Source organism: Callionymus lyra, chromosome 16, assembly GCF_982586985.1.
Source record: "Callionymus lyra chromosome 16, fCalLyr1.hap1.1, whole genome shotgun sequence".
NCBI classification, from domain to species: domain Eukaryota; kingdom Metazoa; phylum Chordata; class Actinopteri; order Syngnathiformes; family Callionymidae; genus Callionymus; species Callionymus lyra.
Genome location: NC_141833.1, coordinates 17806313 through 17831143, shown reverse-complemented (window position 1 = coordinate 17831143; position 24831 = coordinate 17806313). Strand labels below are relative to the sequence as shown.

The following is a 24831-nucleotide window of genomic DNA, read 5'->3' as shown; positions in this document are numbered from 1 at the left end:
TTTTTAAAAGTATCCATTAGTGCTATGATCTTTAAATGTATCGGAAAAGTAGCCATCGGTGCTATGATTTAAATGTTTCTAAAATGTAGCCATTAGTGCTGTGACCGGTTCATGTTTTTAAACGTAGCCATTAGTGCCATGATCTTTAAATGTATCTGAAAAGTAGCCATTAGTGCTATGATCTTTAAATGTTTTAAAAAGTAGTCATCAGTGCTATGACTTGAATGTTACTAAAATGTAGCAATTAGTGCTGTGACCTGTTCATGTTTCTAAAAAGTAGCCATTAGCGCTATGATTCACAAATTGTTCTAAAATTTAGCCATTGGCGCTGTGACTTGTACATGTTTTTAAAATGTAGCCATTAGTGCTACGTCTTGTGAATGTTTCATAAATGTAGCCATTAGTGCCACGTCTTGTTTGGGTTTCATAAATGTAGCCATTAGTGCCACGTCTTGTTTGGGTTTCATAAATGTAGCCATTAGTGCCACATCTTGTTTGGGTTTCATAAATGTAGCCATTAGCCCTACGACTTAAACGTGTTCTCTTGTTCTCGTCAACAGCCAGGAAGATGTTTCCGAAGAGGAAGCTGGACGAGAGGAAGAGCGACGCCGAGAGCCCGAAGGACGAGTCGGACTCCTCGACGCCGCAGAGTCGGCAGAAGAAGCGAGCGCGAGTCGACGCAGGTGACGAGAGTCCAGGTGTGTTTCAATGTGTCAGGACACTCGTGGCAACAACACGTCTGTTTTAATAGTTATTGTATATAGTTGGGGCTGCACGATATATATAAAAAAAACTTCGATATTGTAGAAATCAAGCATTACTTGTATGTGCATTTTGACCAATCAGTTTTCACGTTCTGTGAAATCTGAAATTTGTACTTCTATGTCTTGTTGTCGTTTACGTCTCCGTCTGTCTGTGAGCTGTGCGGCGCAGCTTGCTAGGCTCGGTTGCTACGGCGACGCGTCTTGCCATCGCGCAGACTTAGCTCAGTATATACACGGAAGTAATACTAACTTATGATTTACACAAACACTAGTGAACCTGTCACTCATCTCTTTCAATCTCCTTTGTCGGAACTTTTCATCTTGTGTCAGTTGTTTTCTTATAAGGTCGTGAACTTCCAACAAAGTGCAAACCTGTCCGTCTTCATCGTATGCTAACGAGCTATATTGTTAGCGTCATTTATAAAGTGTAATGTGTGCGCGTACAAGGAGGTGGATTTATTATTGATTTGGTCATATCGCGACACGCCGGCGGCTCCTCTCTGATGTCGCCCACTTTCGCGGGAAACCCGATGCAAGTCCCGCGAGACTGAGCGTTATACGTGATTTTCGGCACCGAAGCGCGTCAATAAACGAAAGGTTTTATATTTTTTATTATTTTTTATTTAGTTAAGGTATTATTTAAAAAAAAAAAAACTAAAAATAGCGCAAGCACGCGGCTACATTTTTAGGTGAAAGACAAAAAAATATCGCATTAATATCGCAATTCAAGACACTAATATGGACTTATTTCCAATATCGTGCAGCTCTATATATAGTTATATTTCCTCTAAATGAGTCGTGTGTAAATATCTCTTCAACACGACTCGTAGAAAGTCTTTCCATCTCGCCGTCGAACTATAATCACCGTCGTAACGATGTTCGTGGAACAATCCGACGCTCTCATCATTAGCGCCATCTTGTAGCTTATTGTTTTAATTGCCGCTCGATCCGTAATCATCGTTTCTCCTTCACTTTTCTTTAAGGACAAGAAAGAAAAAAGTCTTGTCGTTCATTCATCAGACCTGACGGCGTCGGCTGATGTCGGCGTTAAACGATCCGTCGGCCTCGTTAGGCTGGAGAGCTGCGAGTGTCGGCGCTTTGTCTCGTTAATGTCTCAATATTTTATTCAATTATCGGGTCGTCCTGGTTTCCGTGACAGCGAGTGAAGGGGCGGACGAGCACGTGACAAAAGATACAACGCAGTCGTTTAGTTTGCTTTTCAACAGTGAAGTCCTTGAATAGTCTTATCAAGTCCGTGTTTTCAGTGCGATTTGTTGTCATTGTTTGGTCTCGACTCGGAAGAAGAAAGCAAAAGAAACGACTTAATCTGATTAACTCTTGCGATATCTCCGGGTCAAAGTGACCCGAAGGCCTGAAAACAAAAGGTAACACAAGGGTTAAAAATAAAAAGAATAAAAAAGAAAATTGAAGATAAATTCTAGGGGGAAAAGAAAGGTGACGGTAACCATTAAGATGCTGACAATGTTTTTATTAGTGATGCCAACAAAATATTAGACGAAATTAAAAACAAACAAAAAAGTTCTGTAGTTATCTTCATGCTACGATTCAGATGCTGCACAAAAAAAAAAAGGTAAATGGCTCTTCAGGGGCTTTTTCAGTTTTTATTACAAAAAAATACTGGAAAAAAGACAAAAAAAAGTGTCACTGTTCAGCGAGGTTTTACTTTTAGCAAAGAAATAAAGTTGCTGCTGGGAAAAATAACTTTTTGATGTAAAAGGTAGCTATTAGTTTGAATATTTTTACTAATTGTAGGCATCAGTGCTGTGACTTATAAATGCATCAAAAAATCCTTAAAACTCAGCACTAGGATAAAAAAATTATTAAAAAATATAAACGTTGTAAATTTGCTGTAAATTGTTAAAAAATGTCAAGTTTTCTGTATTGATCTTCATGGTACGTTTCAGATGTGGCACAAAAAAGGGCTCTTCTTCAGGTGCCTTTTCTGTTATTATTACAAAAAATACTGGGAAAAAACCCACATTTTAGGCGTCACTGTTGACTTTATACGAACAAAATGAAGTCGCTGCTGGGAAAAAAAAACTTTTTGGGGAACTTGTTCATGCTTCTTAAATTGAATAGAATTTTTTTTATTTGGCCATTAGCGCTAGGACTTACACATGGCTACTTCTTAGACTTGTTTCTTTTTAACTTAAACTCTCAAACTCCTAGAAGATTTCTCAGCCATCAGAAAAGAAAGAAATCAATTGAATTTTAAGGAAAATAAAATGTATTCAAAAGTCACTGAAGTTTTTTTTTTTTTTTTGAGATGATAAAAAATATTAGAGAAAAGAAGAAAAATGAGTCATAGAATGTTAATATTAAAATGAAGCCATTCGTGCCACTACTTGGACATTTTTTCTTAAATAAAGCCATTAGTTCTACGACTTATCCATGTTTCTGAAATGTAGCCATTAGCTATACTTCATAAACTTGTTTCTTTTAAAACGGCAAAACAAACTTAAACTCTAGCAAAGGACAATCTAAATTGAATTTCTTTGAGAAAGAATCTTGAAAGTTACTTTAAAGAAAGATTGTTTTTTAAGATCCAAAATAATATTAGACCAAGAAAGAAAAAGAGAAAAATGTGCTGTTAAGAAGTCAACAAAAACCTACAGTATATGAACGTGTTATTTTTACAGAAAGTTTCGAGACCACCTGCAAAAAAGCGAGTCGGTTATAACGGTGAAGCTGCAAACGGCTCTTCTTCGGGTGCTTCTTCTGTGAAATCCTTGGAATAAGTTTAACTTTATACAAAAAAATCAAGTCGCCTCAGGGAAAAAATTAACTTTGGGGGGAAAGAAAAGTCTTTAAACTTGAACTTTCTGGACATCACGAAGAATGATTAGCTTGAATCATCAAGTGCCAGTAAAAGAAGTACTTTCTAAGATTTTCTAGACCCTGAAACTTCTCTGGTCTGGAGAGCAGGATCTCTGACTACATAGAGTTTTTCCGGCGTCGGACCAATCACGACCTCAGATCTCTCCCTAGAAGCTCCTCTGTCTTTATTCCACCTCCCTCTCTCTGACACCGGCTCAGATTCGTGGTGGAAATATTAAAAGTAATGGCGGCGAGCGGCGGCAGGTGGCAGCTGTTATTTCCCTGCAGTCTGGATATCCAACGCCAGATCGCTGTGTGTGTCAGGAGCAAATTCATCTTCCTCCGCAGCTGAATAAATATGATTGATTTCTCTTAATGGCGACGCAAAACGTTTCTGCAGACGCTTCATTTCCGACGAAAAAAAGCTTTTTATTTTTCACGGCGAATCTCGCGTCTTGTCAACAGATCTGCTGAGTAAAACTTTTGAGATGTGAATAAAATCTAACGGCGAGATTGTAACTCGTTGTAAATGGAGCCTCAAAGAATACAACGGAAAAGCTAAAATCCCTGTTAAATATTACTTTTGTTATCGTCTTTCGGCCCCTAGTTTGATTAAGTTTGACAGCCCTGCTTTAAATTGACTTGAACACTTCCACTCCCCGACATGAGGGGGCAGTAGTGTGCTCAACTCTTCACTCTTTTTTTTCTAAAGTAAAAACGTTTATCTTGTGATAATAAAACCCAAAAGTTTTTCGATCTTTCAATTTTAAGAAATAGATTTGCTGAAATGTATAGACAAAAAAACACATTAATAAATGATAATTTACTATTTAATATGACAATAGTTGATACTAATTGATAGTAAATGGTCTTGATTCAGGGTAAGTGAATTAGAATATCTTAAAAGTAATTTTAATCTGACACTTAAGATCTTGGAAAATTCATAATAATCCTAATATATAGGTGGGAATATGTTTATCCACATTTTTGTGTAGATAAAAACAACAACCACTAGAAATATGAATGCTTATACAAATGGACAGTTTTTATTTATCTTATAATATTTAACGTATGTATATATATTTTAAGTAATTTAATTATTTTCAAAATAATATATAAAGAATTGATACAAGAATTCTTAAATGATTTGCAGTTCAATAAAATGTATTTAAAATAAATGTTTAATATACAATTAACATGTAAATATTCACACATTTTTTCATTTGCAATCAAACTTCCGGCAATCGTTACGTCCTCCCCTGCTGGAGGAACATTAGTAAGATCCCGGTCATCACTGAGGACGAGAGGATACATTCAACTCCAGCAGCTTTTAAAAAGCTGATGTTTGGACATATTTTGGTTTCTAAACAAACTAAAGTAGTTACGACTTCGTCAAGAGTCATGTGGTCTGTAAATACTGCAACACCAGAGTCAAGTACTCGACAATACTACACATATATCCTTGTTACTACAGTATCACGATATACCGTATTGTCAATCCGTATCGTGATACTTGCCAGATTCTTGCCAATACACACTCTTAGTAAGGTTTTATTCATTGATATTACTTGATAAAGACAGTTTATATTTCTCTAGTTGACGAAGAGAATCTTCAGGAACTCTCGCTGCTATTTAGGAAAAACGCTCTTCAAAACAAAATGTCGCCGCCCTCTGCAAAAAAAAAAAACCTGCTGACATTCATCTCCTCCTGCGCTTCTCTTCCTCTCTCCGCAGAAGTGAAAGAAGAAAGTGGAGAGAAGCCTTTGACCGAGACCAGCCGTCCAGATGTGGAGATGGAGAACAAAGAGGAGGAGGAGGAGGAGGAGCAGCAGGAGGAGAGCGAGGGCCCTGATGAAAAAGCGGAGAAAGCTGAGGAGGCTGGAAATAAAAAGGCGGCAAAAGACGACACGAATGAAGAGAAAGGGGGGGCGGCGGCGGCGAAGGGAGAGAGCCCCAAAAGTCAAACGGCCGACAAGAGCGAAGCGAAAGAGAAGAAAGCCGCACTCAGCACTTTCTTTGGTCAGTTGAAAGGGCGAGAAGCACTTTGTGTGGGTCACGGCTCCCCCTGCACCTTCATCTATTGATCACTCCTTTGCCCCACAAAAGCTCCCAGGAAAGCCGCGGTGAAGGCGGAGAAGGCGGACGCCGGCGAGCGAGAGAAGGCGAGGAAGTCGTCGTCAGAGGAGGAGAGTAAAGGCTCCAAAAGGTGAGAATGAGTGGTTTGATAAAAACATAAACCTCCTCCTCCTCTGATCGACAACAATTAAAGCTTCATTTCTCTCGACAGCGAGGCGACGTCAGGACAGACGGAGTATCATCCTTCCGGGCCCAACTATCATCCGGTGGATGACGCCTGCTGGAAGGAAGGACAGAAGTGAGTCCAGTATTAGAAAGTTTTGCTTTAATTTTTCATAAAGTAACTGCATTTTATTTTTATAAATAATAATAAGTCCTGTATTTAATCATAAATAAAAAAATATGATAATCATTATTATTTTCTATTTTATAAATACAATTAAAAAACACATTTTATTTATATAATAATTCCATTAAACATATTTGTTAGTTATATATCAAATGTAATATTTTACCTCCCTTTGAATTTTATATCACAATTATTTTAATAATTTATTTCTTAAATTCTTTTTTATTTAAATCAATACTTCTCTCATTTCTGTATGAATTATATTAATTTAATGAAATAGAGAAAAGAAAGTGATTTAATTTGACTTAATATTATCTTCTCCCTTTTAAAACTTATTTCATCGTTGATTTGTTATTGGATGTAATATTTATATACGAGTACTTTTTATTACTCTTACATATTATATTATTATTCTTTTATGGTTTATAGTTCAGTAAAATGTCTTTTTTTTTATTATGTTTGTTCATTTTTGTGTTGCAATTAAACTTCTGACTGCTGGATGGCGGCAGTCGTTACGTCCTCGGAAGCTAAAAGAACAATGATATCCTGCAAGATACAAGCAATTACTGAGGACAAGAGGATACAGTCATTCCAGCAGCTTTCGCGATTTAAAAAAAAAGAAGATTATTCACAATACTGAAAAGCTATTTGACAGCGCTTCAACGCTAGATGGTAGCAGTCATTATGTCCTAAAGCAGGGGTCGGGAACCTTTTTGACTCAAAGAGCCATGAAAGCAAAATATTTGGAAATTTATTTCAGTGAGAGCCATATAAATAATGTTCAGATGTAAGAATCTGTGCTTGACACGAATTCAAGCCCTTTTCCTTTGTTCATCAAAATCAACAAAGAATTCAGACGGGTTCATCCCTTTCCATGCCTCCATTTCAATATGTCCATCATATTTAAATGAAGCACAAGACTAACATTTCTCCATTTCTGTGATCATGAAAAAACAAAAACAAATGAAAACATGAATTCAAACTAATATTTATATTTGTTAATTTTAAACATGTCTGATATGAATCACACAAGTGGATTAATTAAATTTCAGATGAAGTTTAACGATAATAAAACTGTTCATCAGTAACTTCACATCATCATCGCTTTGTCTGATCGTCTCTGACGTCATTAGAATGTGTGGCTCACCTGCACCTGTTTAACGTGTTTGTGTTTCTGCGTATTCTTATTACATTCGTGAGATAAAGGTAATTTACAAATAGTCATCATGTGATGGTGTATTAATGCAAGAAAATTTAAGGACGCGATCACAAAAGGAAAACCAGCATTTGTTGTGCTGTCATTGAAACCTGCAGCTTAACTTTGATGGAACTGACGTCATGTTTCTGTGACTCTCGTAGAGAAGAACCTGAAGCGATCAAACGCGCATTATTTTGTTCGATATATTATTTAAAAAAAACAAGCTTATAATTCTATATCGTTTTTCTGAATTGCGTAAAATGACTGTTGCACGTTTTGCTCTTTTTATTCTCGATTCATATGATCTTTTCCGTGCGTTCAGTGGAAGAGGCAGGAGCTCTGATTGGCTGCTGTGCATGTCAATCAAATTTTCAACCAATCGGCACAATAACCATTTGATTGACATGCACAGCAGCCAATCAGAGCTCTCTTTACTATTTTCTTATATCATATTTTATTAAATCACGCGATCTACTCGCAACAGCTTCGACGTATTGCCCGCCCCTGAAACAAGTGATAATATTTTATGTTTTGTTTTATGTTATTTTCTGCGAGCCAGATGCAATCATCAAAAGAGCCACACCTGGCTCGCGAGCCATAGGTTCCCGACCCCTGTCCTAAAGGAACAATGAAATTTTGTAAGATCTCGGTGATGACTGAGGACGAGAGGATACAGTGACTCCAGCGGCTTTTAAAGCTGATGTTCGGACATATTTTGGTTTGAAAACAAATGAAAGCAGTTACGACTTCATCAAGAGTCATGTGGTCTGTAAATTCTGCAACACCAGAGTCAAGTACTGGACAATACTACACATATATCCTTGTTACTACAGTATCATGAGTTGAACTCGGGCAGAGAAACTAGTTTCGGTAAACAAACATGGACGAACCCCGGACCTGTCGCCTCTCTTCATGTCTGTTGATGTAATTACTGCTTAAATCTCTGCTGCGAATCACCGCGATCCCGGAGCGCTGGTTAATACTCCGCCGAGATGACGGCTCTGTGATCCGTCAACACGCCGCCAGACGCTCTCGTCGCAAACGCCGCGCCGGACGACTGTTAATTAAAAGCCACAGGCGGACGCCGCCGTCCTCCCGATTTGCCGTCCGTGACGTCCAGATAGTTGTTTTGTTTAGCGGATCTTTGTTTCCTTTGAAAGCGGAACAATGACACGCCTGTTGTTCTTCTTCGCTACAACCTTGACTGGAAACACACGAAAAAGGAGAGAAGATTCCTGAGAGGAGCCTTCGCTGCAGAAACTGGGGAAACAGAGAGAATTTAACATCAAAGATGTGACGCAACCATGACTGTGATAACTTGACTGAGATCAGATCCTCGCTGCATTATTGAAGGGCCGGGATTCTTTTTAGGATATTTAAGCACGAGCTGTTTAAAAAGTTACTCTTCTGATATATGTGCAGGTTTTTTTGAAGCATTTTTTAAACACTCTTTTCTAGACTCTGAGAAACAAACTTCTCAAGCAGAGACATTCCTGGCCTTATGTACTAAGACCTTGTATAGAAGCCACTAAGAAGAGATGCCACCAACATTTGTGGATGAAGAAAAAAATGGGTTGAAGTATTTTGTGATTAAAAAAAAAACAACCAATAAATACAGTATCAATGTTCAGCATCATAGTATCGATTAAATATATATATATTTTGTGTTAATTTCTTATGTATCATTTAAACTTCCAGCCGCTAAAAGGCAGCAGTCATTACCTCCTCCGCAGCTAATGGAACCTGGCGTACAAATGCGCGACAATGGGTGTACGCACAACCAACAAACGGGCATAGGCACGACCGACAAACGGGCGTACGCGCGGCCGACAAACGGGCGTACGCGCGGCCGACAAACGGGCGTACGCGCGGCCGACAAACGGGCGTACGCGCGGCCGACAAACGGGCGTACGCGCGGCCGACAAACGGGCGTAGGCGCGGCCGACAAACGGGCGTAGGCGCGGCCGACAAACGGGCGTAGGCGCGGCCGACAAACGGGCGTAGGCGCGGCCGACAAACGGGCGTACGCGCGGCCGACAAACGGGCGTAGGCGCGGCCGACAAACGGGCGTAGGCGCGGCCGACAAACGGGCGTACGCGCGGCCGACAAACGGGCGTACGCGCGGCCGACAAACGGGCGTAGGCGCGGCCGACAACCGCAGACGATTGATACATATCACCTGATTATTTCCAGTACACAACGCTTTCTCTAGGTACACACAATCAAACAGGTGGCCAAGTACACAACAAATGAATGAACAAAGGGCCAAATGAACAAACAACCAAGGGTCCAAACAAACCGCTGGCGGACCAACAGCAGCACCAACTAAAGTTCGCAGCGATGTCATACTTCGTGGCAAAGAGACTCTTTCATGTGCTCTTAAATAAAGTATTTAAAATACACAAGTCATTAGAACTTTTAATTTAACTTTTAATAAACAATTTACCGAAAGAGACCTCCTGAGGGATCAATAAAGTTGTACCTTACCTTACCTTAGAACTAACTTGTCTGTTGTTCATCTTCTGCTGCTTCACTCAATCCCTCTCGGCTCAATGTTGAGGCTGTGGTTTCTAAGCTAAAACTGTCCAGTCTGCGAAATCCATGTTGCCCATGTGAGGAATGAGTTTGTCAAGCCTCTAACTCTCTTCATCCCCCAGAGTGCCGTACTTGGCAGTGGCGCGGACCTTCCAGAAGATCGAGGAAGACTCTGGCAGGTAACGACATCGGTTAAATCCAAGATTGACGTAATTACGGCTCAGAATGGATTGATCTCGTCTTTAAAGTGCTCCTCTAGTAAAATACCACTCTGGAAATGGAAGGTTTTTCTTTTAATAGCAGGTCAACCTGAGTCACTCAATGGCTCCTTTTTAACATTTTACTCACCGTCCTTGCATCCGTCTTATTCAAACTCTCCCGGAACTGAGATGATGGCTCTTAATGTTCCCCGGCTGTTGAGCTGGAAGAAGCCAAATTGGGCTTTTATTGGTCGCACGGTGCTACTTGGACTGATTAGACGGGAAATATTTGAGTGCGAAAAAAAGCTGTGAATTCAGTTGATAAAAGCTTTAAACCCCTGATCGACCAAATATCAATTTGGCTAAAACTTTCCTAACAAATCCACATATATTCTCATATTATTTTATTTACCATTTAAAAAACAAAACAAAACAATTCTTATATTGGAGGTTGTATACATCTTAAAAATGTATAATTTGTAGAAATATGTTTGTTGTACAATTGTATTTTAGCATTTGTATTAAATATAAGTTCAAAAAGTTCCTTGTTTATTTATTTATGAAAACATTTAGTATTATAGATCATTAATTATCATTTTAGTATTTTTTAGTACCTTTTTTACCTATACATTTCTGAATTATGTATATATATATATATATATATATATATATGTATATATATGTTTATAAAGTATACCTTTTCTTGTTTAAACAAAAAATAAAACTTATCATTTCTACTTAATACTAGAAATGTTAATGTTAATCTATTTTTGTTACATTTACTTAATATTTCTTAATATTAAAGTTCTTTTTTTTTTTTTTTACCTTTTTATCACATTTGATTTGCTATTTACATATAAGTTTGTAAATTATTGTCTGTATTAGATGTATTATTATACTATATATTTTTTTAATTACAATTTCACATTTTTTATATTGCAACATTTTGATTCCATTTGGTTCATTTCCTCTGGTCCTGAACCGTGTTCAGGAACCATCAGTAGATTCTGATCCACAGACCTCAGAGCCCGAGCTGGGGTGTAAGGCTGGGTCAGAATCTACTGATGGAAGGTCTGACCATGAATAGATCTGAAAGTAAGAACCAGAATTTTAAAGTTGATCCTGAAAGAAACTGGCAGCCAGTGAAGAGTTTTAAGGATCAGAGAAATGTGAGTTCTTCTACTAGAGCGGCTCAGAATTCTGGCTGCAGTGAGTTTTGTATCAACGTCAGGCGAGACAGATCCTTCTTGTTTAGACACCAAAATAAACTGTTACAATAGTCTAAATGAGAAGACGCTTTTTTAAATGCATAATTTTATTTGTAGACCTCTAACCATCAGATTTTTGTTGAGTTTGGAGAGCCGCAATAATACGGTCGGTTAGAAACTAATGCATTTATCGTTGATTGTAAATATATTTCAAGCGCCTCAGTCGGCCCTCGGATGACGCTTCCGCCAATATAGTCGTCCGTAAATAAATTCTCGGAGCCCGCACGAACTGGTTATGCCGCCTGCGCTTCTGAAAGAATGACCCTGAAAATTCATCAACAATCCCGTTGTCGTTTCCCAGGCTGAAGAACATCGAGACGCTGTCCAACCTGTTCCGCTCGGTGCTGCTGCTCTCTCCAGGTAAATGGTGTTTTATCTGTGCAATAATGCTCGCTGATGGAGCCGCGCCGGCATCTGGCTGCCAGACACTCCATCATCCCAGTGATGATGAAGCCAGTTTGTGCAGAGGAGACGAGGGGATGACTCACTTTGTGTGTGTGTGTGTGTTTGTGTACATGGGATTTCTCTTGTTGTTCAGTGTGTATTCGTGTTCTCCTTCCCGCGTCCTTGCCCGCAGTTGTCAGTCCTTGAGTTTTTTGTGCAGTCACCGTCGACTTCGAGTGCTTTCTCTGTGTCTCACGACGACGAGGATTCATTTTCCGACCGTTTCCACCGAAGGCTGATTGATGTAATAACCGCCCCCCCCCCATCCCATCCCCCCGCAGATGACCTGCTGTGCTGCGTCTACCTGTGTCTGAACCAGCTGGGCCCCGCCTACCTGGGGATGGAGCTCGGCGTCGGCGAGACGGTGCTGATGAAGGCTGTCGCACAAGCCACCGGTAATGAACGCACACGTCGCACACCTGCAGCTGCAATTTGCTCTCATTTGTCTTGATTTAGACGGACTTCGTCGGAGACCGAGGCGACAAACTTTGACTTAATGTTTTTTCCGGGAAAACGCCGTGAACACGGCGTGCGGGGGGGGTTAATGGACGCCTGCAGACGTTCCATTTACGTCTGGGACATCGAATGATAACAATGAAGAAAGCAATATAATACAAGTGCACGCACATTTGTATACGTACAAGTAATGAAAGCATCAATACACAAATAACGGTATATGAGTAATTGATTTGCTTCTTGGGGAAATGCAGCCACATGTGGTCTTAGCTTTAAGCAGACTTCGTGAGGTGAGAGAACAAATTATTATTTAGTGTTTCTAAAGGCTAATTAAAAAAATTATTATCCTTACTTTAAATCATTTCATTTTCAAGTATTGAAAGTGCATCTCATAATCTGGTGTGTCTCATGTGTTTATTCTGGTTGTACCTACTGATCTTGAACCAGTTTTATGCTGTACACTGTTAGTCTTAAAAGTCTGTAGAAATGTTGGCAAGCTACGAAAGTTCCTTTGTATTTCTTTATTAGGCTCTGTAGTATTACTCGGCGACGATACCGTAGCGTGACTCGGCGACGATACCGTAGTGTGACTCGGCGACGATACCATAGCGTGACTCGGCAACGATACCGTAGCGTTACTCGGCGACGATACCATAGCGTGACTCGGCGACGATACCGTAGCGTTACTCGGCGACGATACCATAGCGGTACTCGGCGACGATACCGTAGCGTGACACGGCGCCGATACCTTGGCGTGACTCGGCGACGATACCGTAGCGTGACTCGGCGACGATACCGTAGCGTGACTCGGCGACGATACCGTAGCGTGACTCGGCGACGATACCGTAGCGTGACTCGGCGACGATACCGTAGCGTGACTCGGCGACGATACCGTAGCGTGACTCGGCGACGATACCGTAGCGTTACTCGGCGACGATACCGTAGCGTGACTCGGCGACGATACCGTAGCGTGACTCGGCGACGATACCGTAGCGTGACTCGGCGACGATACCGCAGCGTGACTCGGCGACGATACCGTAGCGTGACACGGCGCCGATACCTTGGCGTGACTCGGCGACGATACCGTAGCGTGACTCGGCGACGATACCGTAGCGTGACTCGGCGACGATACCGTAGCGTGACTCGGCGACGATACCGTAGCGTGACTCGGCGACGATACCGTAGCGTGACTCGGCGACGATACCGTAGCGTGACTCGGCGACGATACCGTAGCGTTACTCGGCGACGATACCGTAGCGTGACTCGGCGACGATACCGTAGCGTGACTCGGCGACGATACCGTAGCGTGACTCGGCGACGATACCGTAGCGTGACTCGGCGACGATGCCGTAGCGTGACTCGGCGACGATGCCGTAGCGTGACTCGGCGACGATACCAGAGCGTGACTCGGCGACGATACCGTAGCGTGACTCGGCGACGATACCGTAGCGTGACTCAACGACGATACCGTAGCGTGACTCGGCGACGATACCGTAGCGTGACTCGGCGACGATACCGTAGCGTGACTCGGCGACGATACCAGAGCGTGACTCGGCGACGATACCAGAGCGTGACTCGGCGACGATGCCGTAGCGTGACTCGGCGACGATACCAGAGCGTGACTCGGCGACGATGCCGTAGCGTGACTCGGCGACGATGCCGTAGCGTGACTCGGCGACGATGCCGTAGCGTGACTCGGCGACGATGCCGTAGCGTGACTCGGCGACGATGCCGTAGCGTGACTCGGCGACGATGCCGTAGCGTGACTCGGCGACGATGCCGTAGCGTGACTCGGCGACGATGCCGTAGCGTGACTCGGCGACGATGCCGTAGCGTGACTCGGCGACGATGCCGTAGCGTGACTCCACAAAGCTGCCTAGTTTCACTCTGCAAGGCTTGGCTTTCTTTTATTCCACACAAATAATTTGCAATTCATGCTCTTTAAGCGTAATTATGGCATTATATTGTAAATCTATTTTGTGTTTTTTAAAGTTTTTCCATCATATTAAGGCACTTTCTCTTTAGTTCTTCCTTCACCTCACAACAGTCATGGGTTTTTAATTTACTGAGCCATGTGTCAGTCTGATCTCACACTGAGGGCCGCAATAATACAGTCATAAGTCTGCACCTGGCCCCCGGACCGCACTTCAAACAGGTCTGATCCAGACAGTAGTCGATCATCTGACAGGTTGTCGAGACTGTAATTCATGTTTCCTCCAAGTCATCAGTTCATCTTAATTCTGACGAACTATCTACCACAATCAGAATCGCTACTAAAAGATGCGTTCAGGTGCTTCGTTAATCGTAGTCGAATCTGTCAACTTGATATTTTTCTTGTTTCAATCTTGATCCGGGCTCACAATCGGCGTCTTTGATCATCCGTTCCTCGGATGAAAGCGAAAATGAAAGTGTGTACAAGAAGACGAGAAAAATGACACACACACACGTCTGACTGCTTTGTCCGTCCCTTCGCTTTAATCTTCCCTCCCCGACGTCTCGTTGACCGCCGGCTGCCGTCTTTTAAAACCGACTCTCTCCGTCGGTTTCCAGGGCGACAGCTGGACAAAATCAAGGCGGAGGCGCAGGAGAAGGGGGATCTGGGTCTGGTGGCGGAGAGTTCCCGCAGCAACCAGCGCACCATGTTCCAGCCGGCCAGCCTGACGGCGGTCGGCGTGTTCAAGAAATTGAAGGAGATCGCCGGCATGAGCGGGAACTCGGTGAGCGACGTTTTTCATCGCCAACCAAAAAAAGGTTGTTTTTTTTTCCACTCCACGTCTCTCTTCCCACCGAAATTGAGGTCGGCAGGTAGAAGGGGAAATGAGACGTGATTGTGTAACAAACAAGGAGTTAATTTTTAATTAGTTTCCTTCTCGGAGAGGAAACATTTGACCTCCATGTCTTGGCAGTTCCTTTTTTTTTTTATTTTTATGTGCGTCTCCTCTCGTTCTTATGCGAATCTCAATTTCCCTCTGCTCGCCTCAGGCCATGAATAAGAAAATCGACATCATCAAAGGCCTCTTTGTGGCGTGCCGCTTCTCAGAGGCCCGCTTCATCGTCAGGTAACAACACACACTCTCCAACCTCCGCACCGACGTGGACGGACGGCGCTGCATCTTTTTTCTCTGTGATCGTTGAAGGGTGACTGATCCCTGGCATTTTTTAATTTTGATCGACAGGTCCCTGGCCGGTAAACTGAGGATCGGTCTGGCCGAGCAGAGCATCCTGTCGGCTTTGAGCCAAGCCGTGTGTCTGACGCCTCCCAAGAAAGGTAACTGGTTCATGTTTAAAAACTCTTTAAAGCTGGTGATTGTCTTGCACTTCTCTCTCTGCTTCGTTTCATTTCCCCCCTTTGTGTGGAACCCCTGCTGTCTCCTCCTCGTGGTCTTCCTTTAGTGCTGTATCTCTGGGTGATATTTCAGCACTGGTGAGCAAGATGAAAACCTCCTCTTTCTCGTCCGACGTCCTTCCTTGTAGGCTCTTTATCAAAGTGTTTGATGTATTTGGTGAACCTCTCCCTTTCCACAGGGGTTTTTCCCCAATGCATTTGAACATACCATTGTGGAGCCTTTGTTCAAAAAGCCAGGCTTAGACCGGACTGATCTCAGTAATTTCAGGTCTATTTCTAAGCTTCCTTTCTTGTCCAAGATCTTGGAGAAGGTGGTTCGAGCCGCTGTCTTTGTTCCTGGATCAGAGCGACATCCATGAGAAGTTTCAGTCTGGCTTCCGTAAACATCACTCTACGGAGACGGCCTTACTGAAGGTGTCCAATGACATCATGATCGGCTGATTCAAGGTCAATCCACTGTTCTGGTTCTCTTGGATCTGTCCTCAGCCTTTGACACAGTTGATCACCAGATCCTGCTGAGAAGACTCGAGATGAAGTGGGACTGTCTGGGTCTGTTACAGTCAAACCTTTCTGCCAATCAAATAAGGTCTGAATTATCTGTTGTTTGGAGTCCCTCAAGGTTCTGTTCTGGGTCCTTTATTGTTTTTGCTGTGCTTGATTCCCCTGGGTAAAATCATTCAGAGATCTCCTGATGTTTCTCATCACATTTTTGCTGCATTTTTTAAGCATATATTTTATGAGGTATTGTTTTAATTGTTTAAGCGCTTTGTGACCCTGGTCTGGAAAAGCACTATATAAATATGACTTGCTTACTTACAGCTGCCCCTGCACTCTCTCTTTTGCCCTCATGCTCTTTAGTTGATCCTTGCAGCCTCTAGTTGGTCTTCACAATCTCTAGTTGGTCCTCATGACCTCGAGTTGTTCCTCACAATCTCTAGTTGGTCCTCATGACCTCTAGTTGGTCCTCGCGATCTCCAGTTGATCTTCACGATCTCCAGTTGATCTTCACGATCTCCAGTTGGTCCTCGCCATCTCCAGTTGGTCCTCGCCATCTCCAGTTGGTCCTCGCGATCTCCAGTTGGTCCTCGCCATCTCCAGTTGGTCCTCGCCATCTCTAGTTGGTCCTCGCCATCTCCAGTTGGTCCTCAACATCTCCAGTTGGTCCTCAAGATCTCCAGTTGGTCCTCGCCATCTCCAGTTGGTCCTCAAGATCTCCAGTTGGTCCTCGCCATCTCCAGTTGGTCCTCGCCATCTCCAGTTGGTCCTCGCGATCTCCAGTTGGTCCTCGCGATCTCCAGTTGGTCCTCGCGATCTCCAGTTGGTCCTCGCGATCTCCAGTTGGTCCTCGCGATCTCCAGTTGGTCCTCGCGATCTCCAGTTGGTCCTCGCGATCTCCAGTTGGTCCTCGCCATCTCCAGTTGGTCCTCGCCATCTCTAGTTGGCCCTCGCCATCTCTAGTTGGCCCTCGCCATCTCTTGCTAACCCTCTCCTCACAATGTTAAGAATCTTGACGCTCTCTTCCTTCGCTTGCTTCCGGCATCACTCTGGCGTTGGAACTCTCTCCTCCTTTTACCTTCAACTCTCACAAACAAAAAACTCCAACCAACTGTTTTGTCTCACAAAAAACTTTCGAGCGCTAGCAGCAGTATTTTGGGAATTGTACAAAGTGAGTGTTTAAAGATACAAAACAAAACCACTGCCGAGGTCGAAAGTCTGCCTGTGAATTCAAAAACCGTCTTTTCAGCCTCGGCGTCGACTCTCCCGCTGATGCCGGGCCCCGTCAGCACAAACGCTGAAAATCGAGTAACGCCGCTCATTAGCATTCCCGGCTAACCCTCCGCCAGAGGTGAAGTTTAATAAGTGTCAATTAGTCCGGGGGCCCCGGTGTTAGACCCGTCGGTGGATCTCTGATCCGCTCCGGAAATGTTTTTGTTTATCCTGATCGAACCTCTTGGTGGTCCGGCCGTCACTCCAGCCTGCACTTCTTCTTCTTCTTCTTCTTCTCCTCCACTAATGATTTTGAAACCTCCGGAACATCTGGTTTAATCGGCTCAGTGTGAGTCAGAGTTGACGACACGAACGATTTCGTTGACGCCGATGTTTCGCTCGCACGGGAAGTGACGCGATCACGACTAGTGTGTGTCTCTTAAGTAGATGTTGGACTCTATTGTATCATCAGTGTGTGTGTGTTTGTACAAAAAATCTCTTTTCACTGAAAAATATTGACGTTAGAAAATGATCTTAGGCCCCGCCCACTGAAAACACTTTGTTTTTCTGGAGATTAAATCTTGCGTCCCAAAACCACGCACACTCTGCTGTAATTGGTCAAACTTAAGATGTTTTTATTTGTTCAGGTTTTTCCTTGATTTTCTGGAACTCCTTTATTGAATATTGTTTTGATTGTTTAAGCGCTTTGTGACCCTGGTCATGAAAAGTGCTTTATAAATAAAAATGACTTAATACTTACATCGAGGTCTGTCACTGCGCGTCATCAATCACTCCACCTCCAAGGGATTTGTTGTATAAACAAAGCAGGGAGTGATTACAGCTGGCTGGAGGAGGAGTGAAACCATTATTACGTCATAATGGACTCTCGTAACCTCTCCTTTGCCGGGATTTCAGACGAACTTTATAAAGTAATAACTTCAAAACAACAGTAGGGAGTCGGAAAAGTTAGGTTTTCACACTTGTTGCAGTTCAAGACATTTTTTTGTTGCAGTATTTCACCCTCTCTCACCGTCATCAATCCCAGAATTCTCAACCTCCAAGGGACTCGTTGTGTAAACAAAGCAGGGAGCGATACAGCTGGCTGGAGGAGGGAAGCCATTGTTACGTCAGAATGGACTTTCGTAACCTCTCCTTTGCCGGGATTTAAATCGAACTTTATATAGTTATAACTTCAATACAACAGATGGAAGTCAGAGAAGTTAGGTTTTCACATTTTTTCCAGCATTTCACTCGGCGTCTGACCACTCTCTCTCTCACCCATTACTCCCCCTCACATTCTCTCACACTCGGTTTCAATCTTCTCCCTCATTTTCCGCCCCGGTCTCACACTTGACTTGTCACTCTCGCCTTTTTTGATGTCTCGCTCTCACTTTTGACTCGCTTTCTATTTCACGCAAACGGCGTTTCGCTCGTCTGAACGTCTCACTCTCCGGTGTGCGTCTCATATTTCACTCTCGCGGCCCCTGCTTTACTCTCACCCTCATAAAGTGTGAGACAACGGTGTCAAATAGTGACCAACTGTACTGGTTGAAGTCTTAATGCACTCTCCGTCACACACGCCGCTTCATTTTCTCACACACCGCTTCAATTTCACACTCGTCGTCGTCGTCTCGGTCACGCTCCGGACGCCTCGATGTTTGTGTCGCACACTCCCACTTTTGATCTGTCGCGGCCTAATGTCTCACTCTGTTTTCGTTGCCGTCTCACGCTTGATAACGCACTCTCAATGTTCCACATGTTTGTTCCACGTTCACTCTTGCGATCCGCTTCCCTCCCACGGCTGACGCGTCGCACACTTTCTCAGTGTCGCACTATTTACCTCGCCGCACAACGCCAGCAGTGATGTTGTCGCACCAGCAGTACTGCAGCAGATCTCATTCACTAAATGTCAGAATAGAAACTCTTCTTCACACGGAGAGGGAAAGTCACACACACACACACACACACACACACACACACACACACACACACAGAGACACACACGCATAGACGCACATGCACACAGAGAAATGGGAACGCACAAAAAGAGAGGGACACACACACGGAGAGAATGGGACCCATGGAAAGAGAAGGACGCAAACACACACACACACACAGAGAGACACACGCAAACACATACACAGAGGGACACACACAGACGCAGAGGAATACACACACACAGGGATACAGACACACACAGACACACACACGCACACAGACACAGAGGGATACACACACACAGAGACACACACACACGGAGACACACAGACACAGAGGGATACACACACACAATTACACACACAGACACAGAGGGACAGACGCAGAGGAATACACACACACAGGGATACAGACACGCACAGACACACACAGACACAGAGGGATACACACACACAGAGACACACACACGGAGACACGCACACACAATTACACACAGAGACACACACACAGAGGGATACACAAACACAGAGACACACATGCAGGCAAACACATACACAGAGGGATACACACACAGACACAGAGGGATACACACACACAATTACACACAGACACACACACACACACACACACACACAGAGGGATACACAAACACAGAGACACACACCCAGGCAAACACATACACAGAGGGATACACTCACACAGAGATACAGACACACACACAGACACAGAGGGATACAGACACACTCAGAGACACACAGACACAAAGGGATACACACACACACACACGCACAGAGACAAGCACACACAGACACAGAGGGATACAGACAGACACACACACACACACAAACGCACCAACACACACACACACACACACACTAAGGCACCCAGACAAACACACAAAAGCAAAAACAAATGTTTGTTTAAAAACTGGTAAAAGGATGTTCTGGGCATAATTACACACAGTGGACTGATGAAAACAAAATTACCTGTTTTTTGGATACACTTACACACACACACACACACTTACACACACACACACAGTTATTTTTAGATACAGTCATGCAAAATGTTCACACACACAAGCCTCTCTAAGGAGCCACAAACATTATTATTGGAGAAATATTTACAGGCTCAAGTTATAGTTTATTTTCGTGACTCTCAGGAGAAGATTTTATAAATGTATAATTTAAATCTTTCTTTCTCTCCACGACGTCTAATCCTCCCTTTTGTCGGATCCCGATCCGTAGAAACCCGTCTCCTGTAAATCTCCCGAAAACGGTGCAGTGAGAAACGATGAAGTGCGACTTGAATCTGAAACTTTTATAATAACTCTGCTGAAAAACACTTGTACTTTGTTCCCCAGGTGTGGATTTCTATCCCGGAGATGTGGCTTTGAAATACATTTTCTTTCTTCCTTATAGGTTGGCGTCCCGCTGTGATCGACGCGGGGAAGGGGATGAGTGCCGAGAGCCGGCGAGCCTGGATCGAAGAGAAGAGTCTCATTCTCAAACAGACTTACTGGTTAGTTCAAATTAAATAAACTTCACTCCGGTGTTTCCTCCGCGGGTTCATTACGGCCCTCGAGTCTCTCCTTCTTCTTCCTTTCATTACCCGTGGACATTGATTGCTTCTTCTTTTTTTTTTTTTTCTTTCTTCCCTCCCCCCCTCGTCTCCGCTGTGCTCCATCAACACCTCGACTCTCCAGTGAAATGCCCAATTTCGACATCCTGATCCCGGTTCTGCTTAAAGAAGGCATCGACCAGCTGCCCGTGCACTGCAAGCTCACGCCAGGTAAGCAGCCGCCTGCCGCCCCACCGCCCTCGCTTCCCTCGCCATCCTCGCCGGTGCGAGTTCACAGCTTTAACTTTAGCCTCATTACCGCGTTGTCAGTGTTGCTGCAGACGTCGGGTGTTTCTCGGCGGCGAACCCTCGACTACTGTAGCATTAGCACCTCAGCGCCGACACATGATCACACGCTCACTGTTGCTCGCCTGCCTCACACCTCTGTGGCTCTTAGTGTTTGACTCTTACCATGTTCATTTGAACATGTATATATATATATATATATATATATATATATATAGGGACAGGGACACACACACAAATGCACACACAGGGAGAGAGGGACAAACGCACACACAGGGAGAGGATAACACAAACACGCACACAGGGAGAGAGGGACACACACAAATGCAAACACAGGGAGAGGGACACACAAAAACGCACACACAGGGAGAGGATAACACAAACACGGAGAGAGGGACACACACAAACACGCACACAGGGAGAGAGGGACACGCACACAGGGAGAGGGACACACAAAAACGCACACACAGGGAGAGGATAACACAAACACGGAGAGAGGGACACACACAAACACGCACACAGGGAGAGAGGGACACACACAAACACGCACACAGGGAGAGGGACACACAAAAACGCACACACAGGGAGAGGGACACACACAAACACACACACACAGGGAGAGGGACAAACACACACACACAGGGAGAGGGACACACACAAACAGATGGAGGGAGACAAACACACACAGACACAGGGAGAGAGACGCACACAAACAGATGGAGGGAGACAAACACACACAGGGAGAGGGACACACACAAACACACACAGGGAGAGGGACACACACACACAGGGAGAGGGACACACACAAACACACACAGGGAGAGGGACACACACAGGGAGAGGGACACACACACATAGGGAGAGGGACACACACAAACACACACACAGGGAGAGGGACACGCACAAACAAACACACAGGGAGAGGGACACACACAAACACACACACAGGGAGAGGGACAAACACACACAGGGAGAGGGACACACACAAACACGCACATAGGGAGAGGGACACACACAAACACACACAGGGAGAGGGACACACACAAACACGCACATAGGGAGAGGGACACACACAAACACACACACAGGGAGAGGGACACACACAAACACACACACAGGGAGAGGGACACACACAAACACACACACAGGGAGAGAGACACACGCATACAGAGAGAGACACAAAGAGGGATCTCACTGGACATCAAACTAAAGGTTGTGTACTTCAACATCACACAATCATGAGCCCAGATGTTCGACCAATCATGTCTTTTCTGTGTGTATCGATCCAACTCAGTGTCAGTGGAGCTCTTTATATCACAGAGAAGACATTAGTTCCATTACACTGTCGAGCTGTCACTGATGGCACCGGCCGCCATCTTGACGGGACCGAGCGACCCGGTGTACCGGTCCATTAGAACGACCCACCAGCTATTTTTGGGCCAAACAAGATCTGTCGGCCATCGATCCGTCCTCCCTACAAATACAAGACAATTATATAAGTCGATACTCGCACTTAACGCCTCGTCCTGACAAATCAGGCTCCAGCAGCTCCAATTAGAGGAGCTGGTGCTGCTCCTGCCGTCTCTCCTCGCCTGCTCCGGAGGAGCCCGAGGGGTGTGAGTCACCGACACCCCAAATTAGTTGACAAACTAATTCCAACTCTGTCACAGGAAGAGCTTCGGGGGGTGATTCTGTGTCATCTGTGAGTCACAGCTTGTTGTTTCGCTGGTAGACTTGTGTTCGTTAAGTACTGTCCCCGACCCCGGGTTTGACCCGTGAAACTATTTCAACTCACTGACTGTGGAGCCTCCAACACTTGTGCAGTAGAACCACATTTGCATCATGATACAGGGTCAACGATATATCGTGATACTGTAGTAACAAGTATATATGTGTAGTATTGTCGAGTACTTGACTCTGGTGTTGTAGTATTTACAGACCACATGACTCTTGACGAAGTCGTAACTGCTTTCATTTATTTTTAAAACCAAAATATGGACAAACATCTCCTTTAAAGGCTGCTGGAGTCACTGTATCCTCTCGTCCTCAGTCATCGCCAGAATCATAGTTCATTTGTTATTGTATCGATACAAGGATGTGTATCGGCAATAATCTAGCGATACAATACATATCACAATACCAGGGTCAACGATACTATATATATATATATATATATATATATTGATACTGTAGTAACAAGGATATATTTGTAGTATTGTCAAGTACTTGACTCTGGTGTTGCAGTATTTACAGACCACATGACTCTTGACGAAGTCGTAACTGCTTTCATTGGTTTTCGAACCAAAATATTTCCAAACATCAGCTTTAAAAGCTGCTGGAGTCACTGTATCCTCTCGTCCTCAGTCATCTCGCCGGATTCAATTGTTCTTTTAGCAGCAGAGGACATAATGTTAGCCGCCATCTGGTGAAAACACCAATACAATTCATTTTCATATAGACAGTACTTTTGTATATAGTTAAGGTATAGTAAAAATGCATTATTTAAGTGCAGTATTTTCACCGTTCAAGTGGACATGAATCAAGATTGATGTTCTTCCGAACGACCAGTGCCGATAAAGAAATTCAAAATACCTTTGGAAATAGAAGAAGAAATGTAAATGTATGCGTGCGTATCATCCCATTATCTCACTTGGCTGTGGTGATGAGTTCACTGAGGGGGACTGAGACGGATAGTTAGGGAATCCATTGGAACCAGGACCACATTTCCGACTCATTCGAAGGTTTCCAATTCGATACTTAGTTCAGAGTTCAAGTCCTCTGAACCGAGAAGAAGAAGAAGAAGAAATAAAATATGAACCGAGACATCTAACCAAAGAGTTTCAAAATAAAAGCTTCTCTATCATCAACCTTTGAGACTTCAGGAACGAAAGACATTGGAATGTTTCAGATTCAAATGATATCAAAACCCTACAAATAGTTCCCTATAGAGTTAGAAATTTTATTGTCATATTCTCACGTCCACCGTCGTCCTCAGGGGTCCCCCTCAGACCCATGCTGGCTCACCCCACCAAGGGGGTCGGGCATGTGCTGAAGAAGTTCGACGAGGCCGCCTTCACCTGCGAGTACAAGTACGACGGAGAGCGAGCACAGGTGAGTTTAAAATTATTATTTTTTTATCAAAGGGTTGCCGGTTCAGTTCCTTGACGTGTTCCGTTGGTGGTCAGCAGCGAGACCCTCGTCTCCAGTCGGTCACGCCGCCCTTTAACGTACGTCTGCGCCATTTTTCTTACCAAGATAAACACGGTTTATCCTGCTCGGCCTGAAGGCTAAACAAGCGACTCCTGCCACTGTGGGCCAAGAAAAAAGAAGGTGGTGGGGGGGCGAGAGAAAGAGAGAGAGAGAGAGAGTGGGGGGGGGGGGCAGAGGGAAAGGTGGGAGATGCATTAGGGAACAGTGGGAGAAGATGGCGAGGGAACACGGGAGCGAGTGGATTGCAAAAGCGCCCGGAGCTGTGTTGTTCATTGTGAACAGTTATGCCAATAAAGTGGCTTTGAACTGAGGTAAATTGTTAAAATGAGCAGGAGGGGGGAGAGAGGGGGAGAGAGAGGGGGAGAGAGAGGGGGGAGGCAGGTGAATCTGTGCCATGTTCTTTTTTTACTCCCACTGCAGTGGGCGTTGCATAAAACGTCCAGCAGGGGGAGTCTTGGCACATCCACTCACTGGAGAACATATTGTTTCGTCTGCAGCTGCTTTATTAACACGAACGACACAGAATCAGTGAGAAAAGATGATTAAAGATTGTTCAGAGAAGACGACGATGAATCGGTTAATCAAGGATCCTCCGCACGTTCTATAAATCTGTCACTTTTATGTTGAAACAAAGGG

At 44.0% G+C, this 24831-nt stretch overlaps 1 protein-coding gene across 2 annotated transcripts in view; it reads left to right on the top strand.

Annotated features, from left to right (window-relative positions):
- lig1 (ligase I, DNA, ATP-dependent) overlaps nt 1–24831 on the top strand; it is a 74078-nt gene that overhangs the window by 8476 nt on the left and 40771 nt on the right. For both annotated transcript variants that reach the window (XM_087810286.1, XM_087810285.1), the window contains exons 5-17: nt 561–698; nt 5337–5621; nt 5709–5808; nt 5890–5976; nt 9883–9939; nt 11530–11588; nt 11954–12067; nt 14679–14845; nt 15111–15187; nt 15305–15396; nt 20541–20640; nt 20825–20910; nt 23981–24096. In XM_087810286.1, the coding sequence (XP_087666412.1) occupies nt 561–698; nt 5337–5621; nt 5709–5808; nt 5890–5976; nt 9883–9939; nt 11530–11588; nt 11954–12067; nt 14679–14845; nt 15111–15187; nt 15305–15396; nt 20541–20640; nt 20825–20910; nt 23981–24096 (1478 nt within the window). The remainder of the gene's footprint in view (nt 1–560; nt 699–5336; nt 5622–5708; nt 5809–5889; nt 5977–9882; nt 9940–11529; nt 11589–11953; nt 12068–14678; nt 14846–15110; nt 15188–15304; nt 15397–20540; nt 20641–20824; nt 20911–23980; nt 24097–24831) is intronic.